We start from the raw sequence: 21,500 nt of genomic DNA, 5'->3' as shown, positions 1-21,500 counted from the left end.
CTTTTTATTTGTTACAAATACGCATGCGAACTGAAGGCCACCTGCTTTCCTTAAGTTTCGTCAGTCTCGTTCCCAGGGGATTCTCGGTCAATTTTCCAAGAAAGAAAGGAAGGTGGACTATGGATAAATTTGAAAGCGATCTTCGCAGTAATGAACACTACTTAGGCAGTCGTGAAATTAAGGCCTGTTCGGAATTTAAACCCATGACCTCTGCGATTCTCTACCAATAAACACGTGAAGCGATGAATAAATAGCTCTGAATATATGAAAAACCATTTATGTGAACTGCGCATTAAGTCTATCCGTAGTCCTCACATAACAGCAAACCGCCTCAATTTTTTTGATGCAAGCAACCGTTCTTTTTTTATGGCTAGGGGTACAAACTTAGAATTCTTTGTACATTGCAGTCTAAAGAAGCATAGAACTATGGAATAAAAAAAGGTAGATAATTAATACTCTATGTTGTGTAGTAACACGCCATCTCCTCAGTGCAAGAATTTTGGGGTCTGACAAGTGGCGAAAAAGTCACAGGTCTGATGGGAAGGGGAGGTGGGGAGCCCCACATACCCCTTCCCTGGACCTGCCACTGAAAGGCATACTAAAGTTTCAGAGTAAACCAAAACCCTGCCCCTCAGCAGAATGGAATAGTTAACTCTACTGGCTAACATGAGAACACTAAATGTACCGGTCACCTATCCCAAGTCTTGTGCTCTCCAGTCCTACATGATCAGTATACAGTCATGTAGCAGCAGACACCTCAAATGGATGTATCCTGAGCAAAAAAAATGTACCTTTCATCCCTGTTTATTCCATTTTGTCAAGTCATTTCCTTTTGCCATATATTAAATTATTTGGTTGGCATTACTGTTGGTGTTGTGGTGGCATTATATCTCAATGTTGGTTTAAATCTTTCAGCTCGCAGTGTACTTTTTGTGACTTTAAATTGGTTATGCAATGGAATCAAGAAAGCATGTGGTTTTTCAAATGAAGATTTGAGTATTGAAATGTACAAACAATGAACCTGGTGACTCTTTGACTCTGGTTTTTTGTTTGTTTCTGGTTTTTTTTACATCCCACACCCCTACCTGCTTGCTTTGCTGTTCACCATATAAGAGTATTGTTATTAAATGCCAGCTCACTGGGTAATTTACCCCCTGATCTCAAGTATCTCTGCCAAGGTACATTCATAATTCACTAGAACAGGATAGGGGTGTAAAATTGGTAGCGGAGGGGGTGGGGGACTTGCCAAGATAATTCAGAGAATAGACAAAAGGTTCATGAACCAAAAGAGAAGCATTCACACATAACATAACATGGGTGACCAATTTATTACTTTAACAAGTGACAAGTAAACAATTAACTAAGAAACCCGCTACAGCCATTACAGTAACCCTTTCACCTCAGGTAAAGCTCTGTACTTAAATTATTCTTAAAATTTTTTACATACACCTCCAAATAGCTAAGTAATAGGCATTAGACACATCCATTTGAGAAGGTTGTTTGGACTGAACATTTACTGGTGGTTATCAGTAATAACCAAATTAGCTTTAAAATTCTATATACACCTCCAAACAGCTTGGCAATGAGCATAAGGCACATCACCCTGGAGTGATTGTTTGGATTTAACATTGACTGGTAGTTTTCAATACTAACCAAATTAGCTTTAAAATCTTAGGAGTATGTCAGAGATGCATAAGGAAGGTCTCAGAGGGAGAGTACCTTCCATAGCTGATGATTTAAATTAGGCCATTTTGACAGTTGATGCTAAATTTTCTGAAATAACAAATCATCAAATTTTTATCAACCCTATAAGTTTTCAATTCCAATACACTCAATTCCAATACAAATTTGCATCATTTGCATAAACCAACTATTGATAAAGTATTAAATCTATTTGAAATTGTTTTCAAGAACTAGAGACAAAGTATTTAAAAACTTTCTTTAGAAGTGATAGCAAATTTTAAATACAAACGCAAATTGTACAAATACACCATTTACAGCCAGTTGAAGGGATTTGTTAACAACTAATAATTACATTTGCATAATGAATCTGACCCATTCAACCATTACATTCCCTCAAGTTGAGCAACCTTCTGTGCAAATATCTTTATTTCCTTTTCCACTTCAGCTTTTAATTGTGCTTGGCTTGCTTGTGGGTGACTCTTCACATACTGACTGATTCGCATTACAGTCTCTGCCTGAAAACAGCGAAATATTCTGTCACTTGAGTTCCAGTTACAGCAATGATGCAATTAGAATTTAGAACAAAACAATTCATGGCTAATATGAATCAGCTTTTCATCTCTGCAAAGAGTCTCATACAACTACACAACAATTTTTCAAGATAAAAATGTACATGCTACTCAAGTACAGGACTTAAGAGCATGATGCTTAAAAAGTTTGCTTAAACATGTCTTTTGTTCCAAAGTATAAAATCTCTCTTTTATTCTACTAAATGTACTAAATGTAACTCTTAAATGGAACTTTGAGCACTTTGAGACTTGAAGTGATTTTGTTTTACTACATTTTTCAAATTTCTTGTACAAGTATTTGAAAATTCTTTTATTTTATAAATGTTGAGCTATATCCTATTTATAAAGGTTACACTCAGGGGCTGTCAATGTCTTGGGCTGTTAATGGCTCACTAAAGTTTCATGACATGTAGGAAGATTTTTAAAGCTTATTGTCTGAAGTCAGTAGGTTTGTGTTATAGTCCTTACTTGTGACTACCTGTTAATCCTTAAGAACTATAGTGACTGAACTCTGTAAGAACACATTGTAATAAATGTCTCTGAATAAAATCAGAGAAGAAACAAAACTGAAACTCCTTGAGTACCATTATATAACCTACCCTAAGGACATCAGCTTGGGAAACAGAAAGTCTTTTGTAAACTTCATAGCAAACTCTACCAGTTACAAATGCATTGTAAAGAGCTTTTCCCTCCTCTCCACCATTAATGAATGCTAACACTCCTATCTGTTGAGAATACAGAGAACTTCTTAAGTTATTCATTATTCAACTCCATGCCCAATTTGAGCTTCATCCTTCGACACACTCTCAAGAAAATCACTGAAATCATGCATATGCCTTACATACTATAATTGGCACATAACAAACCAACCAAAGGAATTTGAAGCAAGCAGGTCATGGGGTTTTGAGCTCATTTTTCTATCCATGTGGTTATGTAGTCAATCAGCAATTAATGTCAGGTAATGGGGAGAATTTCAAAAGTGTCACTGTCGTATAACATATGGTTCAGCATGGAACACTTGTTTCAAGTAAACATCTTTATTTAAATAGCACTGTATATAAATAAATTTAAGGGGCATTTTCTCAACAGCTAGATGCAAAGTTAAGCAAAATAGCCTACCAAATCAAATCACCTTAGAGTTAAGGTTGGATTTCATGGTACAGAAGGTGTCTTTATACGAATGTTTTTACCGTGACAAGTTTTCCCAAAATTAAGACGAACAACCAATCCTTGAAAAATCACCCCTAACAAAGAAACTTCACTTCAGCCATATTTTGCACTTGGCCAAAACATTTATAGAAACCAAGCATGTGTTATAATTTTTCCAATCGCTTGCCAAGCAAGATAAAATCCTTATGTCCTGGGATCTGTCGTAAAAATTATTTTTGCTGTGCAGCAAGTGTTAATTTGTAAACACAGATTTGTTGAAAAACCTACCTTTTAGGTGAACAATCAAATAACAACAAGCAAACTAAAAATGATATGAAACAAATTCTGCCATAAGGATAGAAGTGTCATGATATTCTTGTTTTCAATGGAGAGAAAATTGTAGTGGTAGGGACAAACTTGTAATGGCCAAACTTGCTATGGGGCCATTAATCACACAGCTTAGCTTAGGATTTGTAACACTCTTCTTGGTATATTCCAGAGATTAAGTTCATTCATGTATAGGTACATGTAAAAGTACAAGCCACTGTTATCCTATCTGCATTTCCTGGCAGGTTTTTGTGGCTACTGTCTCCTATCAGAGGCATAGCCACATAAAATATTTACTTGTGTATAAGTCGACCTGTCAACCTTTTGTGACCAAAAAATCAGCCCAAAAAATCACCCTCCACTTATACACGAGTCATACACAAAGACCCAAGCAATACAAGAAATTAGCACAACAATTGTCTGAAGTCCATAGGAAAACTGAGTTTATAAAACCAGTTTGAATTGTGTTTGTGTTTCATCACTTTCAGCGTATTCTTCGTCCGCAAAAAAGTTTGAAATAATAAAGTTTGCGAGGCTATTGTGTCTTCCGACTGTAGAGACATTTTTTTCATACAGCTTTGCTGTTGTTTACAATGCTGAACTTTTGATTTCATTGAATGATTACACCAGCTTGGTAACCTGGCAAATGCCATTGTCTCTTGCGGTCTTGCTTTTTACGCGCAATCCTTTGAAGCTATTCTGTGTTCCTTTGGTTTACTTAATCTACTTTCACACTCAACATTAAGATAAAGGTTAGTTAAATGCAAGATTTCATTTTCAACACATTCCCAGGAATAAGAGATTAACTTTTGGGAAATTTCTATCTGTCTGAATTTTACTTCTTCCAACTAGAAATGATGAAAAATCCGATTTTTGACCTTAAAATTGGGAGGTCAACTTATATACAAGTTCAACTTGTACACAAGTAAATACGGTATGTTGTTGAGATGAGTGAGGGAGTGAGTGATGGCAACAATAGAATTCCAATCTTGACCCACTTTTTGACCCAGTGTTTCCCTGAGCTACTTATTGTTTGTTTATTATTATCTCACAATAATTTCAGGATGCTGCATGAAAAAACAAAGCTTTTTCTTGCAGAAATATCTTAAAAGTGATTTTTCCATCATGAAAACTCGGAGGAAAATTTTTTTCTTTGAAGAGCAAGCATTTTACAGTTTGAATCAGCTAATTATGCCCAGCAGATAAACACATATTTTTTGTAGCTACTGCCTCCTATTGGAGAGGCCACATAAGTCATCAAGAGAAATACGTAAGGGAATGAGTGTAACAATAGAATTTCAATGTTTACAGGTGCTACTTATTGTTTGTTTCATAGTATCTTAGTAATTTGAAAATCCCACATGACACTCAGATAAGTTCACTCCTTTTCTGATTTCAGGCTTGTAGCCACTGGCACATGATGTTTTCACTTCTTCCTATGATACTATGAAAGACAGCAGAAGAGGACAAACATCTTACAATAATTTTAGGATTGTGCACTAATAAAAACAAAAGTTTTCCTTACAAAAATATCTTAGTAGGAGCAATGGGCACATCATGAGACTTAGAGGAAAATTTTCCTTTGAAAAGAGAGAATTTTACTGCTTAAACCAGCAAATGATATGGATTCAAAGGTATCATCTTTTCAGTTCTTACTGTGACATTACAAACAATGATAAACATCTCTGCACACCATGCAACCTTTGAGGAAATTTTTTACCTATGAAAAGAGAGCATTTTACCATTTAAATCAGCAATTTAGGCCCCAAAATCCCACTAAATTTGCAAAGCCAGCAAGCTGGGAAATACAATACCTTAAGTCATGCAACATAATGATGGAACAGAGCAATGCCAGATCAGTGGAAGGCGGAATATCTGAAGACGAGGAATGACAGAAAATCCCAAAACCCAGAATGCTTTTTTGTATGAAACAAAAGTTGCAAAAAAATGGCATTGCAGTGAAATAAGAACTCATTTATAATTTACAGGCAAAATTAAAAGAAGCATAAGTATTCACTGTTGGAGACCAGAGGATAGGGGAACCATTAGGTTTTTTGAGCTAGCCCCATTTAACTATTATTATATTACTATTGTTATCATTATTGTAATAGTGAAAACTATAATTCGTTATCATTTAACTATTGGTTGAAAGTCAGTTACATAAAATATTCTAGAATCATCTTTCTCTTATAGAAGACAGTACTCATTATATGTGGGATGAAGCACCTTTTCTGTTTTGCATGTGAGACAAATATTCTGCAACACTACCATCTAGCAACATTATACAACCTTTAGTTCTTTCCAATGTCATAAAAATTGTGCAATATCAGTGGCCACATGCAGTCTTTGACTTTCTATTTTATACTATTTTCTGACCAAAAGAAATTCTGAAATTCAACCAAGCAAAAATTTCCTAAGTGAAGGATTGCAGAAGTGAATACTGATGTAAATAATCAATTTCAAATTTCATTCTGTGCTGAGACAATACACCACACTGTACTGAATGGAGGATAGTGCAACTGTAAAACTGCAGTTTAGACCCTCATGGAAGGAAAAATTTCACTGATAAAGTGATTTGGTTATTTGTATTGGTAATCACATGATTTCAAGTGCAATTTGGAATAAATAAGCACGAGTAAATTTTTTTGAAGACTACCAAAATTATATGAGTCCATAGGGCCAGTGCAATTTGTGGTCTTTGAAAAAATTAACAAGTGCTTATTTATTCCAAATTGCATGAGAAAATCATGTGATTACGTGTTAATAATAAACATGAAAAATAAGAGATAGCTTATCATAATTAGGCATAAGCAAAGTACATGCATCAAGTGCAAAAATAATTTACTCAAACTGTGCGTTTAGTTAAAACAACCGCATATGATCAAAACAATAATATGCAATGATATCTTCACATCTTTAAGGCACAAAAAAGTTCAAAGTCCAGCTAAACAGTTCAAGGAATTGTTCAGTCTGCATCTGAATCACTTTCCATGAAATGGAATAGTTGTTTCTGAGGTTTAACCATGTTTGTTTTTAATTTTGGTGTTGGATTGCTCGAGCAAAGTGCTAAGCAGGGTCGGTTCATAATTTTCGATTTCCTTGGCAATTCCCTTCTCTAAACACCACTTTTTCCAAACCAACAACCAAAGAGCAGTGCTTGTTACAGTGTTTTCCTTGTTTGAGCTGTTTTTCAGCCATGGTGGCGAAAGAAAACCTACCAATCAGAATGTCTGATTTTTTACTTTCTTTGCACTGAATTAACCCTCTTCTGCACTGAATTAACTCCCTTCTGCACTGAATTAACTCCCTTCTGCACTAAATTAACTCCCTTCTGCACTGAATTATCAGAAAACTGCATTTATCTTAACCAATCAGAACTGAGTAATTCTTTCATGTATATTGTTAGGAATATTAGTATAGGTAATCACATGATTTCGAGTGCAATTTGGAATAAATAAGCTCAAGTAAATTTCTTTAAAGACCAACAAAATTGCACAAGCCAGTAGGGCAAGTGCAATTTGTAGTCTTTAAAAAAAATTAACAAGTGCTTGTTTATTCCAAATTGCACGGGAAAAATTGTATAATTACAAGTTAATAATATACATGGAAAAATATGAGAGCGCTTGTCAAATTGAGCATAAGCAGTCAAAACAACTGCGTACGATCAAAGCAATAATATGCAATGATATCTTCACATCTTTAAGGTGCAAAAAAGTTCAAAGTCCAGCTAAACAGTTCGAGGAATTGTTCAGTCTGTGTCTGAATCACTTTTGATGAAATGGAATCGTCATTTCCGAGGTTTAACTATGTTTTTTTTTAATTTCAGCATTGGATCGCTCCAGCAAAGTGTTAAGCTGGGTTGGCTCATAATTTCCGATCTCCTTGGCAATTCCCTTCTCTAAACACCACTTTTTCCAAACCGACAACCAAAAAGCAGTGCTTTTTACAGTGTTTTTGTTGTTTGAGCTGTTTTTCAGCTGCGGTAGCGAAAGAAAACCTTCTTAAAATGCTGGCCATTGTTTCGCTCGCAAATTTGCAAAATTTCAAATTTTGTTGCAACATCCAAGGCTTGCATTTATTTGGCTATCTGTGAGTTTCTTTGATTATTGACTAATCAGAATGTCTGATCAGTTACTTTCTTTGCACTGAATTAATCCTCTTCTGCACTGAATTAACTCTCTTCTGCACTGAATTACCTGAAAACTGCATTTATCTCAACCAATCAGAACTAAGTAATTTTTCCATGTATATTATTATAATTTGGGTAAAAACATATTAGGCAATGTTCACACCATACCAGATGAATTTTCAAACAGTGGAAAATTTATGTGTTCAAGCATTTCATTCACATGGAATCACACTTAATGTATGAAAATTTGGACACCCAAGCATTCAAAAATTTGGACACCAAAATCAAGGACAATTTTTCAGCCAGTGCAGCCAATAATTTGACACCGCCATGGTGTGGACACCTTAATCATCTAAATTTTCATGCAGTAAAGGTGTGGCTACATGGATGTGAGGTTAATAAGATAAATACCGTGTTTAAAATTTTATACAAAAATGGAGCATGTTGGTTTACTGATTGCAGACCTTGGTAATATTGAAGAAATGTAAAATGGTTTCCATGTTTACATAGCCTGATGTAAACACGCGGGAGGTTGGGAGAACACGAGATAAGTGTAGGAAACCACGACACGAAGCAGAGTGGTTTCCAGCTTATCGAGTGTTCTCCCAACCTCCCAAGTGTTTACATCAGGCTATGTAAACACAGAAACCATTTTACATTTCTTTTATAAAATAACTAATGAAAGAGGAACAAAAACCATGTTTACATACACTCATGTTAAATGGTTTTATGGCCAATCAGAGTGCGCATACTATTTGAATTATTTTATAAACAGCTTTATTGCATACTTCCTTGTTTTTTGGATATCTTTTGAAGAAAATCTCATGTGATTCCTCAAACCTTGTTCTTATCAATTCCCATTCTTTTCCCTGACTCGTTTTCTCATTTGTATATGATAAAGCAACATTAAGCAGTATTGCTGTCTCCTCATCCGTCCAGGTGAAATATTCGTTATACCTGCTACTATTCGAATTGGTTTTTCTTTTTCGGGAAGCCATTCCTCATTGGGTTAGGAAGTGTTCTGCGCACGAGGAGACGGTAAAACCATAGACGAATGTCAAAAACTTCATCCGGTTATCAACTCAATCTGAACAGAACGAAACTTTCGCACGGTTCCACGTTGACAGAATGTCCCGTCGAAATTTTCGGCCGGTCGAAATTTCGTCCAGTACCGTGTGAACGTAGCTTTAGTCTTGCGGGCCGAAACAAGCAAGCTTCGGGAGAACTAATATCAGATGGCATACATTGAAATATGCAATATTTTGGAATGCCAAGAATAGTAATGGCCTTGACTAGAAGCCTTAGATTTATCAAAAATCTCACTGGCGTTACCTTTCGGGTACCGTGTGGAAAACTACGACATAATTTTCGTTGTCGCATAACGCGTGAATTGTGTGGCCAGTATAATGTCGTAAAAGAGTGGAATGGCTAGTTACTGGTATTTACCCGTTTAAAGAGCAAAAGTTATGGTTCGTAATGGAGCTCATACTAAATTATTTGGGAAAACTCAAACAAGGCTGTAGTCCAGATGGGCAAAATGGATACGCATTGCTCAATAACAAAAACGTTGATTAGATTCTCCAGAAGTAATTGTCGTTACAATTTTTCAGTCTTACGCACAAACCTGATTCAAAAGCTCCACCGAATCCATACGGAAATTCAATGCCATGTCACTACGCAGTCCAGATAACACATTCAATTGGTTTCCTCCGTCTGCTCGTTGAAATTGGTCGACAGCGTTAGTCAAGGCTAAGTGTCCAAGCCCCACCTTAGACACCAGGCCATCATTACAATGGCAACTCGCAACCAAACTGGCACCTCCTTGAGCGGCCGCGTACCGAATCTAAGAATGGTTGGGAAGGAGAGCTAGACAAAGTCGAACCTTATGAGTGCTTTTATTAAGCTTCATTTCCGGCTTTTCTATATGTAGTGCTTACTCGAGTAAAAACGAACGTCTTTTAAAAATTGAGGGCTGGAGGTCGGACAGGTGCCAAAAAGCAGAAACTTCTCATTTCGAAGCGCTTCAATCTGCGACGCAGACTAATTGTAAACCACTAATTTACTAATCCCGAGCACTGAATGCACTTTATTCTACTGAATTCTAATGGCCGATTACGTGATTCATGTTTGGAAGCAAGTGTAACCCTCGCCATTTCCTGCAAGTAAACAAAACTTTTAAATATGTTCCAGGCGCACCAGTTTATGACTTGCTACCATATTTGGGTATGATGTTTGCGATCAGCCGATTTCGAAATGGCAGTAAGAAACAACAGAAAAAATGATCGTGAGCTTCGCTTCTTTCGCTATGATTGGGCTATTTCACGATACAGATGGATAGATGAAAATTGTCGTAATACAGTGTCTGGTTTCGGAACCGTAGAAAACTTGAACTTGGTCCATTCTTCGTCAGATGTCAAGGTGGCTAACAGCGTTTACATAAGCTAACTGAGAGGCGGCCCGTTTACTAAATTACTCGCCCTTGCTACATACAAAAAAAAAACTTCCATGGAGTGGAAATTTACTTTACTAATTTTTCAGCTGAAAGAAGTTGTATGGTGGACACCTCAATCGACTTCGATTCGATTGAGTGAGAAGAACATCTGTTACAACATTGATTTTTTATAATAGCGTATTAAAATGTAGCCATCATTGGTGATTGAAACAAATTCTGTTGCTTGACCTCAGCGTTCTATTCTGAGTTCAGAGGCTCATGGCCACTTTGATTTCTGTTATTATTATTATTATTATTATTATTATTATTATTATTATTATACTTTATTATTTGTAATTTTTCATTACAGTGAGGTTATGATTTTGTTATGAATATCGGCTGGGTTTTCAATGGTTTCTTGGAAAATGAATGAAAATGAAAAATCTTTCATCCATATTGAGTTTGGTGGTAAAAGTTATCTTATTTACACATTACTTTATTAAGTGTTAACCTTTTCATAAATGAACCTAAAGGAACATTAAAGACATATTGGGTGTCTTGGTCTTCTTTTATTATAATATGTGAAATATTCTCCATACTTAAACATAGAAAATGAAACTAAACAGAAGAGAAGTTATTTGAAGTAAAACAAGTTACTTCTTCTTCTAGATTTCATTCAGGAAACATATTTCCCAAGAGGACTTGAAAACTCATGTGATCACAACTAAGAAAGGTAGGCGTGCAGATGAATACTCTTTAAACATTCTAACATACGTTTTTTGCTAAAAGCAGGGAAATTTTTTTAATGATGAAAGTAACGGTAAGAATGTGATGTGTTTCTTAAAAAAAAAAAATTTAGTCAATAAGTGTCAGTATGTGTTTCTGTATACATATGCACTCAAAAACATTACTGTGGTCATACACTATTTGTAAGATCCATGTTAGCTTTTGGCTACCTATTATAGTTCTGTCTAATACCCTGAGGTAGTATATGGTCAGTAGTATATACCACACAGGTAAATGTTGCTTTTTTTTGCATGCTGATTGGCAAAATCACATATCAGAGAGAAATCCTAACCATTTTTCTGTAAACTGATAGAAAGAAACATTTTTTTTTATTTCTGTATTATATTAATATATATATATATATATATATATATTCACCTTTGTTTGGGTGAAAGTGATAGAAATTTACTGAGCCCCCCTAACCACCACCATTCACCTTCTGTTCTGCATACATGTGTCAGCATATAACTGTTAACTATTTGTCAGTTATATACAGAACCTAAATGGTGTCAATGATAGCAATTCAAGTCTTTGTCTGTATTTTTAATTTTTTAAGAAAAGATAGTCACAAAAAGTCAAAGTCTTTGCTCCTTACAACCAGAAAATGAAGCTCAAGAGGTGAGTTTTCCTTCTTTTCTCTTAGCTCTGGCATTAAATATATTGTAAAATGTAGAAGTTGAAGGATGAAATTATATTTCTTTTTGCATGCAGATAAGTCATTAATTTCAGTTACGAGAAATAAGGTCCTTTATTATATTTTGTATTAAACAAACCAACCAATTACATACAAATACCTTGTGTGTTATTTCAAGTAATTCAGGTTAGAAGAAAACAAATAATTCCTGTAGAGCAAAACTGAGTATGGTAGAGAAAATACAGAGCACATGTAACTATTGATACAACTCCCACCATGGTGAAACATGAAAGATTTAATGTAATTGAGATTTCTTCATTTTTTATTATATCTCCTATTGTTATATGAAATTTAGATTGCCAAGGGACATGGGACAATGATAAGTGTTTTACAAAGCAGACTTCTTAGATTGAAAGCAGCTCAAACACTTTGGCACAAGGTATTTGTTAATGATATATAAATTAAGACTATTTACCCACCCTATGCTTGTGAAAAATACACAAAATAGTGCATTACTTTATATTATTAAATTTCTGTGAATAAACCAGTGTCTAGAAATAAGTTGGGTTTATTGTCCCATCAATGGTACCATAAAAACCCGCAGATAAGCTGCACCCACAAATAAGCCACACCCTGAATTTAGCTGCTCAATTTTGGAAAAAAAGTTTTTTGAAAGAAATCAAAAGAAATCCGAAGTCGAGTCGTGAGATGTCTTCTTCATTCACTGTTAATCAAACGTAACTCACTATTAACATTGCAATGGAAAATACTTCAAAGTCTTAATTTACCCACAATTTTAGCACTCTAATATAATGAACATCATTTCTACCAACTTTGACATATGATTGATCTTTCATAGGAATTTGCATATGATCTTTGACATATGATTGAATTGTTGACAGGAATGTCTTCATTCAACACAGGTTTTTCCATAGATTTTTGCATTACAACAAGAACAGGAGCGGAACATTCAAAGCTTAGTAACCAGGCATTAGATTGGATGCAAAAGTGGACATTGGCGTTGACATTCACAACACCTTTTTCAAATGTTCCTGCAGATAAGCTGCACCCTCCAATTTCTAGCAACAATTTTTTAAAAAAAGGTGTGGCTTATCTGCAGGTTTTTATGGTATTTTGATTTTTCAGAAGAGAATCAGGGAGACCATTTACTTTAAATCAATTCTGAGTCCAATTCCATTTTAACTAGTAAATTTACATGTAGGGTAAATTGTGGTTGATTCAAGCAGACTGCTTTGAAGGTGCAAAATGTAAACAAACTACTTGCAGTGTAAGAAAACTTCACATTCAAGTTCTGAGTTACAACAGACAAAAGGGCATTTTCAAATTTTGATCTATCAAAGCCTTGTGCATTCAGTTCCATTTTTATGGTCAAATTTAATGTACAGTGCATGTAGTGAGGCAATTTTTTTGTGTTTTGTTTTTGTCCAATAAGTTATATTAAAGTTCACATGGCAACCAGGTGGAAAATCAGACATGGTTTGATGCTACTCTGGTTTACAGATTTAATGAAGGTAACCGAAGAAGTTACAATTCACAAAGAAGTTACGATTATAAATGTTGGGTCTAGGAATTGTAACTTCTTCAGTTACATTCATTAAATCTGTAAAGCAGAGTAGCATAAAACCATGTCTGATTGTCCAATAAGTATCCTTACTTTATGTTTTAAAACAGGACACCAATGCTTTGATAGAGTATCTCCTGCGGTAAGCTATGTGGCATGCAATTTACCTGGATGACTGTCGGGTCTTTGTACATTCCAACCCAGCCTCAGCACTTCAGCACCAAAATGATTAGGCAATTGTTCTGGTGTTTCAAGCTGTCATTAAGTAGACACTGCTTACCTAGTGTTTCAACTGATTTTTTCCTCTCTCTTGTCACTTGAATTTACATGGGCTCACTATTCACTGTTCACACCATTCAGATTGTGGCACAAGGGTATGTTGCAATTATGTACAAGTACAGATAAGAACTGCTGACATTTTGAGACAATCTTTTTCAATTGGTAAAGTCAAAATGCAGTGATATCTGTTGTTTTTCTGGGCATTAGTTCTACCATGTTATCGATGGTAGTATTGCATTTAGTGAGACATGGCATATAGTTACTATGCTTTATGGTTGCTCTTTTGGGTAAAAGCAAGTGGATAGTATACCTAATATAGTTTTTTTTTTTCTGGTAGAGGCCAAAATGTTGTGAGAAAATAAGAAAAATTCATATTCCACAAACCAACATTACCAAAATTGCAAATTGAAGTTACTAACTCTAAACTCAACTTGCAGTTACTAACTAAAGCCAACCAAAAACTTTGTCACCTTTGAAAACCACTTCTAAATACGGCTAAAAGATGAAGTGGAGGAATAAGTAATAAATGTACATGAATTCTAAGATTGAAGATGAATACAAATATTTACATTTTATCATGATTATCTTACACTACACTTATCTACCCTAACAGACTGAGTCAGAAGATTGGCTACTGAAAACCTACTAATCTCTACACCCACTATTGAAAATCTAGATTCTCCAGTTTGCCACCACAACCACTAGCACATTAGTGTCAGATGGTGGTAACCCTAACCCTCCAGAGACACCTATGAGACTGATGAACAAGTTATCTGGGGTTTTTCTTTATTTGTATGCACTTCTAATCATTTAGGTTGAAAGATGATGCAGTGCTGGTTGACATCATGCCATTTCTGACATGCAGGTACATGTGTGTGGAAGAAAATACAAAACTGTTGTGTTAAGTAACTAGTTTTGCATGTGTGTTAATCACATGCTGTGCATCTGCTAAGTAAGATTGCCCTTTTTCTACTCAAGGTATGACACAGAGGCAAATGTGTCACTCCCTTGAGTAACACTGCAACCTTTTTTTCTATACATGGCAAATTTGTCTGTCTTGTTTCTTTCCCTATAAAACACTTGAAACTAGCTGGGTTTTTTCATTGTAGAAACATGGGAATGCTATAGAAATAAAATTTTTTTCTGCATAGCAAGAGGAGGAGATCAGGGCATTAGCGGGGGTATATTGAGTCCACAGAAAGTTAGTTGTAGTTTTAGATGAAAACTTAAGTATATTTACAGTCAAATGAAATAAATAATATTTTGACCCCAGTAACATTTAAGTAGAGAAATGACACTGTGGAAAAGAAGTCTGAAAAGATTTTACTAATTGGTACTATGAGCTATAAAGGTACAAGTTGGGATCAACAACTCATGCCTTACAGGCCCTTACTAACAAAATGCCACTTGAAATCCTGAGATTACCTGTACTGAAAAGATTATGAAGATGTGGTGTTTTTAATGCAGAAACTTTGCAAATTTTGTGAAATTGTTATAAAGGCAACCTAAGGAAAGCCCACAGATAGCCTACACACTCTTTCCTTGTTTCCAAGGATTTGTTTTCAGATTTAGAGATGTTCTATTAGCCTGTGTAAAGCCAACTCATCTGACTAGAAAAACCAGGGAGTAACTTTCCTATTTCGTTGAGGGAAGTGGGCATGTGAAACAGTTGACATTTTATTTATTTCCTGTTTTTTCAAGGCTTCAGAAGGGGTTTTCTATATTTCTTTATCCTTATCAGATAGATCTTTTTAAACTCTTTTAAGAAATGACAGTTTTCATACAGGCTTATGAACACAAAAATATCCTTGATATTTACTATTGTTCCTCAGTTCTTGTAGCCATGTCATGGACCAACCAAGCAAGATTGCTGAATAAATTTCTGCAGAAAAAATTTACTTCTCAATAGCTGTTGGTTGTTTGTTATGAATCGGAACTGGGCTGTAGAGCTTTCTTAAAAAATTCAGTGGTGTTTGTTGTCTTTCCTTCCTCAAAATATACCTTTTTGAGGTTCCACATCAAAAGGAAAGTACTGAACAATAATTGACTAGAAATTAGAAAAACAAATGGCTTTAAATTTATTCAATGTCATGACAACATGTTTTTCTTGTCAGCAGAGTGCGTGATGTGTCACCCGAAGGACAGGCCTTGTCAATGGGGGCATGTCTAGAAATTTTACCTGCACTTGAGAGACTCCTTACATCTAAATTCGAAGAGTGAGTTATGGCACCTATTCAGTGAACTCACTTGTTAGGGAAAGATTTATTTATGGTTAACCCCCAAAAATGTAATCTTTGCACATCCTCACACAGTTGTAATTTTCAAGACTTACCAAGGCATCTGATATTTTCTGAAAGGTTACCACTGGAAATGAAAATATGATGTAAAATGATTTGACAAATGAAAGGACTTAATTTTTAAAACTAGAGAATCACTACTATGCAGAAAAAAGATGTGAAAACATGGGTATTTCTAAAAGTCAATTTTATTTCATGAATAATAATTTAATAACTCACATTAAGGAGAAGTACTTGCAATACATACTCAAAGTAGAAACAGTAGATGAAGGTCTTGTTTTCAAGTCACATGTAGTAATTACCATGAAGTAGGTAACAGGCATGCAAAGTTAGCTGAGTGGCTGTAAAGTGATTAGTGTTAAACTTTTATTCTATAGTTACATTATTGCTGGACTGGACATGATCAGGGAAATGGTCAAACGCTGGTGGATGCAATTGAAAGCTGCAACAAGTAAAGGTGTGGAGCCAGAGTGGCAGAGATGCAGCAGGTAAATAAATTACCAGAAATTGTGAATGTTGTGAAGAGCTGTTCAGACAGTATTGATGCTATTCTTAAGACAAGATTTTCTTAGGCTGGAACTTTTCTATTTTACCTCAGGAGTGTGAGCGGCATGTACATGGCAATCGTTTCTCTTTCTGCCATCATTGTCAAAGTTTCTAAAAGAAAGGGACCAGTGGGTGAGAAAGCTCTCGTAAGTATTGTCGTATTGATACTAAGGGTAGGAGAAGAACAAAATAGCACTAATGAAGAAAGATGATTTTATGCCTGATAAGACATTCTGAGTTCTCAGAGTCTTACTATGAAGTGACTGATGTTAGCGAAGCGATATCGGTGACTGTGTATTGGGAATTTTTAAACGTGGACATAGGAATGCTGCATTTTTATAAATGTTCTATCAACCTTCTGAAATTACACATTTTTCTTTGAAGCTTCCAATGATTTAATGATTTTAAATGATGAATTGATCAGAAGCAAAAAGAGATTGATGAAAAAGGAACACACTGAATAGTTTTCCTAATTTAATGTTCCGTTGATCTCCCAAGGAACAAGTAGTTGCGTGCTTTTCATTGACTACTCCCTGGGTTAGCAGGCCCTATACAGACATTCCGGGGTGTCTTCGCATTTCGTGACATCTCTTTTCTCATCTGTTGTCTTAAAGTTAAGTTGACAGGGTTTTATCTTATGTTCATTCCTTACAGGTTGTCACCAGGCTGTTAGATCTACTATGAAACAGTGTGTAATTGGGTAGAGCGGTGATTAAATTGTACATAGGCTGATGAACATTGGAATGGTTTACACTGTTAACAAATGCTATTTATTTGTTGTATTTATTATTTATTTGTTCATTTTTATCTTATATTCTACAACTTACGTGGTATCTGTTTTGACATGGATAATGTATTAAAAGATGTGTTAGATCTCAGTTCTGTCAACAAGTTATGTTTGAAATATGATATTTGACGTTTTTAATTTGAGCCTATACATTCACTCGGATCATTGACATTCTTCAGAGCTTTCAAGTAGTTTTCACCCTTTAACTCCCATGAGTGATGATACAGAATTTTTCCGCACAATGTCACTAGAATATCAGGCAGACAAGGGATAAGAATAAAAAGACTAGAATACACTTGTACCCTACAGGGTTAATTCATTCAGCTCTCCACGAGTTTTTACGAGTGGATGGACTGTTCAGCGAATGTGAGCAGAAGACTCGTTAGTTCGAAAGTAGTTACGCTTTTCACAGAGCTAGAAATCCTTGTAAAACACCGTAGTTTATACTAAACCATCAATGAGGTGTGGCGGGGACTAGCTATCGAGCACACCACGCCCGGCGAAAAGCACCAAGACTCTCGAATTGTCTTTTTCTGCCTTCTTTAACTGCTCGGTTCTCCAGTACACAATTCCACTTACATCCAAGCGTATTTCATTCGGTGTAACTCTGGTTAATATCTTAAGCTCTCACAGGATACCTCTTCAACAACGGAATTGTGACTCTACCCTACTGCACACCGTCTACAGTCTCCTTGTCTTCTCTTCTCATTGTTCTCTCCACTCTCTTTTCTCTCTTATCTCCATTCTCTTTCAAGTAAACTCTAACGAAAATGCGTATATGATCGCTACTGACCCATATTGGTAGGCATGCCAGCTGGCCAACCCGGGAAGATCAAACATTTTTTTGTTAGAACGCTAAACCAAACAATTTCACGAGACTTTCGTTCTGAACAATTAAGCACTTAATCATAATGCTTCCGATCAACTGAGTAAACTTCTGACTGCGTTAGTCAAAACGGGAACTTTTGGCTGAGGCTTTCATCTCTTGGATCACCGACTTCCTCACCTCGCGCAAAATGCGAGTTAAGCTCGGCCATGACTGCTTTTGGGAATGGGGTGCAGTCCCGGCGAGGGTTTCGTCAAGTTACAAAACTGGGGCTGTTCCGGCCAACGTTTGGTCATTAACATTAACGCCGTCCGTTGGGACGGCCGAACAAAACGCTGCATGCTAGAATTTAAGTCTTAACTAATTAATATTCGAATCGGTTGTGTCAGTTGGTTAGTTGTTGTTCAGCAGTCGTAGAGTTCAGCCAAAGAAACAGTACCTTAAGTCGCTGCGTTTTCGTTTCGAATTTTGTGATAGTTGTAGAATTTATCGTCGAAACACATTTTGGTCCTTCGAGCCGGATCAATTACAGTTGATTCTTCGAATGGCGTCGAAAGTGGGATCCAAAACGCCCTCGGAAATCAGCAAAGAGGACATCGAAACATGGACTTCGCAGCAAGTCGAGTATCTTCTTCGAAGATGGGCAGCGTCCAAAGGAGCCGTTACGAAGAGTTCATAGAAGGTAAATGATATTATTAGCTAGAAAGGTAGTAGAACGGTGCCACGAACCGTAAAGGAAAGAGTTTTTCAAGCATTACAAGATGCGTGTAAAACAACGCAAGACGTAATTGCCTTGCAAAGCGATGATGTGACTAAGCGAGCAGAATCAGGAGAATGGTTAGACAATTTGCAGAGCGAAGTGGAGGACAGCGTCGACTCTTGAGGAGTATTTAGAGAGCCGTGCAGATGAACCGCCATCAGTAATAGGACAAATTTCCGTGGTCGCCGATGCAGTTTGCAAAGTTGACGAAAAGGAAAGTCGGAATCGGAGTCCGGAATCGTTTGATGATTCGCAAGTTGTCAGCTCAGCACAGAAGTTCGTCGAATTACTGTCGAAATCTGCTCAGTAAAAAGGGAATAAATCAGCTCCTAAATTCAGCAATAAAGATTCTAACTCGGAAGAGAAAGAAACTGAAGAAGACGAACTAGACAAAGGCAAATTCGACTCGAAATATTTTGACGGATTGTTCAAAGGAATCAAGAAACCCGCTTTAACCGTCTTCAGCGGAGATAAAGACCTTTATCACGATTGGAAAGCGAAATTTGAAATATTCGTCGATCGGATGAAAGTGCCAGCTAAAACCAAAGATGATGATGTTGAAGAATTCTCTGTCTGGCAAGCTATTAGGAGTTGGTGAGCGGTAAGGCTACACATCTAGACAATATCAAACTGCCTTGTAGAAATGAATGAAGGGGGTTTTGAGCGTTAGCCCTTCCTCAGAGCGATTGACGAAGGGCTAACGGAAACATCAGCTTTTTTACCCTTTACGATGGCCAATTTACGTTTTCAACTCAGTTGGTAACACTAAATTACCTGCCTTGGAGAAACTTGATGAGAAGTACGGGGGTGAAAAGCGACTTTTGCAACGTCGCCTCGAAGCCGTTTTGCGTGCGTCTCCTGTCGAAGAGACTAACCTAAAGGAGTTGGAGATTTTCTCAGATCGTTTAACTGACGTTGTGGCTAAGCTTAAGGATAGCGACCAGCATCAAGAGTTAGCGGGAGTATCTGCGCTTTACATCGCAGTGCAGCAAAAGTTATCAGAGTCTCCTCTTATCGCGTACCAAGAGTGGTTGCACAGGAAGGATGGACTATTCTTATTTTCTAAATGGTTACAGAAGCAAGTAGTTTATCGTATGGACGTCGAAGAAGTTAAGGAGCGAACAAGGAAAAAGAAAGAAGATAAAATCGGGTCTAAGAAATACAAGCGTGAGAAAGGAACAATTCGCAACTTTACTGGTGAGCCCATACCCAAATGTGTTGTCTGTCATGAACCTCACCAAGTAACCTCATGCAAGAACCGGAGTGAAACATCCATTGCGAATAGATAGGAAATCGCAAAAAAGAATGAACTTTGTTATCGTTGCTTGAGATCAGGCCATCAGGGGAAGAATTGTCCGGAAAACAATCGCTGTGGTATCAATGATTGTAGAGGCACCCATCACTTCCATCTGCACTTCGTACGTCGATCTAATCCGCCTGAACGTGTAGACACTGCTGTAAAAACACGAAGCGCTTTCGGCGACTCTGAGTTTGCAGGGGATGTTATATTGCGAACAGTTTTTGTATGGCTTATAGGCCCGGAGGGTCAAAGCATCCAAGTCAATGCCTTCTTAGACGACGGGTCAGATGATTCAACTTACGTCAGAGATGACATCTTAACAGCCCTTGGCCTCGAGACTGATGAACAAACCCTCAGATCGACAACCTTGACAGACAGTTGTATTCCTCTCAAAAGCAAGAAAGTCCCGCTGACGATAAAGAGTCTCAATGGGGAGACTCAATCTACTGTTGAAGCATGGACACTGACTGAAATGTGTCAAGGCTTGTCTATTCCAGACTGAAATCAGCACAAGGTCAAATGGGAACACCTAAAAAAATTCCATTTCCTAAAGCCTCTGAAAGGAAAACGACTGACATTCTGATCGGATCAGACCATCCTGATCTTACGTTAGCCTTGACAGAATGTTATGGTCGAATTGGAGCGCCAGAAGCAAGAAAAACGCTATTGGGGTGGACCTGTGTTGGACGTTTACCCGCCCTTTCGTCAGCTAAAAGGGTTGCCCACGCCAGAACCTTTCGGATCCAGACCTTGTGCGAGACCCGTCTCGATGAACAACTACGAGGAATGTGGGAGATCGACTCACTTGGAGTTAGAAATTCAGACGATAGTCAGTTGAATCAGGAGGAGATCTTAGCTATATCAAAGGTCGAAAAGTCAAGACGATGGATCGGGGGCCGTTACGAAAGGAAGGGTTGCCCTCCTTACCTGACAATAGAGAAGAAGCAGAGAAACGTTTGTTCTCTTTGGGAAAAAACACCTCAAGAAGCCAGAAGTTGCGAGACGTTGCAAAGAAGCAATGAATGCGAATGTCGAGAAGGGCTACATTCGGCAGTTAGAATCTTACGAGGCAGAGGACGGTCCAAGCTGGTACCTTCCACACTTTCCAGTGAGACCACTAAAGTACGCATAGTATTTGACTCGGCTGCACGTTGCAAGGGCGTTTCCTTGTATGATGCGATGCTTACTGGGCCTAAACTTCAACGAGATGTCCTGGAGATACTTCTACGATTTAGACTGAGACCTGTCGCCCTAGTAGCGGACATCAAGGAAATGTTTCCCCAAGTGGTCCTCGCTGAGAAAGCCCGCAAGTATCACAGACTGTTATGAAGAGATCTCGATCTCACAAAGCCTGTGGATGTCTATGAAGCAGTCCGTTCAACCTTTGGAGACAGAGCATCCCCTTATCTAGCCCA

General features: G+C 37.0%; 2 protein-coding genes across 3 annotated transcripts; one reads left to right on the top strand and one right to left on the bottom strand.

Moving 5' to 3' along the window:
* Positions 1 to 1,309: 1,309 nt before the first annotated feature.
* LOC131792560 (uncharacterized) lies at positions 1,310 to 9,613 on the bottom strand. The gene is made up of 3 exons (XM_059109968.2): positions 9,482 to 9,613; positions 2,852 to 2,977; positions 1,310 to 2,198 (listed from the first exon to the last, which is right to left on the bottom strand). Exons 1-3 carry the CDS (start codon positions 9,524 to 9,526, stop codon positions 2,067 to 2,069), a joined length of 303 nt encoding a protein of 100 aa, XP_058965951.1. The 5' UTR covers positions 9,527 to 9,613; the 3' UTR covers positions 1,310 to 2,066.
* Positions 9,614 to 9,888: 275 nt separating this feature from the next.
* On the top strand, positions 9,889 to 17,501 carry LOC131792558 (uncharacterized). 2 transcript variants are annotated; one of them, XM_059109965.2, is made up of 10 exons: positions 9,889 to 10,275; positions 10,958 to 11,021; positions 11,631 to 11,692; positions 12,064 to 12,147; positions 13,401 to 13,432; positions 14,384 to 14,434; positions 15,684 to 15,785; positions 16,244 to 16,354; positions 16,465 to 16,558; positions 17,067 to 17,501. In XM_059109965.2, the coding sequence occupies exons 1-10, from the start codon at positions 10,111 to 10,113 to the stop codon at positions 17,094 to 17,096; spliced, it is 795 nt and encodes a 264-aa protein (XP_058965948.1). In that variant the 5' UTR covers positions 9,889 to 10,110; the 3' UTR covers positions 17,097 to 17,501. The 2 variants fall into 2 exon arrangements, with proteins under 2 accessions (XP_058965948.1, XP_058965950.1); XM_059109967.2 differs by having other exon boundaries at positions 9,897 to 10,275; positions 15,687 to 15,785; positions 17,067 to 17,495.
* Positions 17,502 to 21,500: the final 3,999 nt, after the last annotated feature.

The sequence above is a fragment of the Pocillopora verrucosa genome, chromosome 7 (assembly GCF_036669915.1).
Source record: "Pocillopora verrucosa isolate sample1 chromosome 7, ASM3666991v2, whole genome shotgun sequence".
NCBI lineage: Eukaryota > Metazoa > Cnidaria > Anthozoa > Scleractinia > Pocilloporidae > Pocillopora > Pocillopora verrucosa.
Note: the sequence above shows the minus strand (reverse complement) of the source record. Positions and strands in the feature narration are given on the sequence as shown.

Coding starts and splice junctions, on each gene's coding strand:
- LOC131792560 (XM_059109968.2), bottom strand. CDS start 9,526: ATGGCATTGAATTTCCGTATGGATTCGGTGGAGCTTTTGAATCAG. Junction 2,978..9,481: donor CGGTGGAGCTTTTGAATCAG/GTTTGTGCGTAA, acceptor TATTCTCAACAG/ATAGGAGTGTTAGCATTCAT. Junction 2,199..2,851: donor CCCAAGCTGATGTCCTTAGG/GTAGGTTATATA, acceptor CGCTGTTTTCAG/GCAGAGACTGTAATGCGAAT.
- LOC131792558 (XM_059109965.2), top strand. CDS start 10,111: ATGGCAGTAAGAAACAACAGAAAAAATGATCGTGAGCTTCGCTTCTTT. Junction 10,276..10,957: donor ATTCTTCGTCAGATGTCAAG/GTGGCTAACAGC, acceptor TTCTTCTTCTAG/ATTTCATTCAGGAAACATAT. Junction 16,559..17,066: donor CAGTGGGTGAGAAAGCTCTC/GTAAGTATTGTC, acceptor CATTCCTTACAG/GTTGTCACCAGGCTGTTAGA.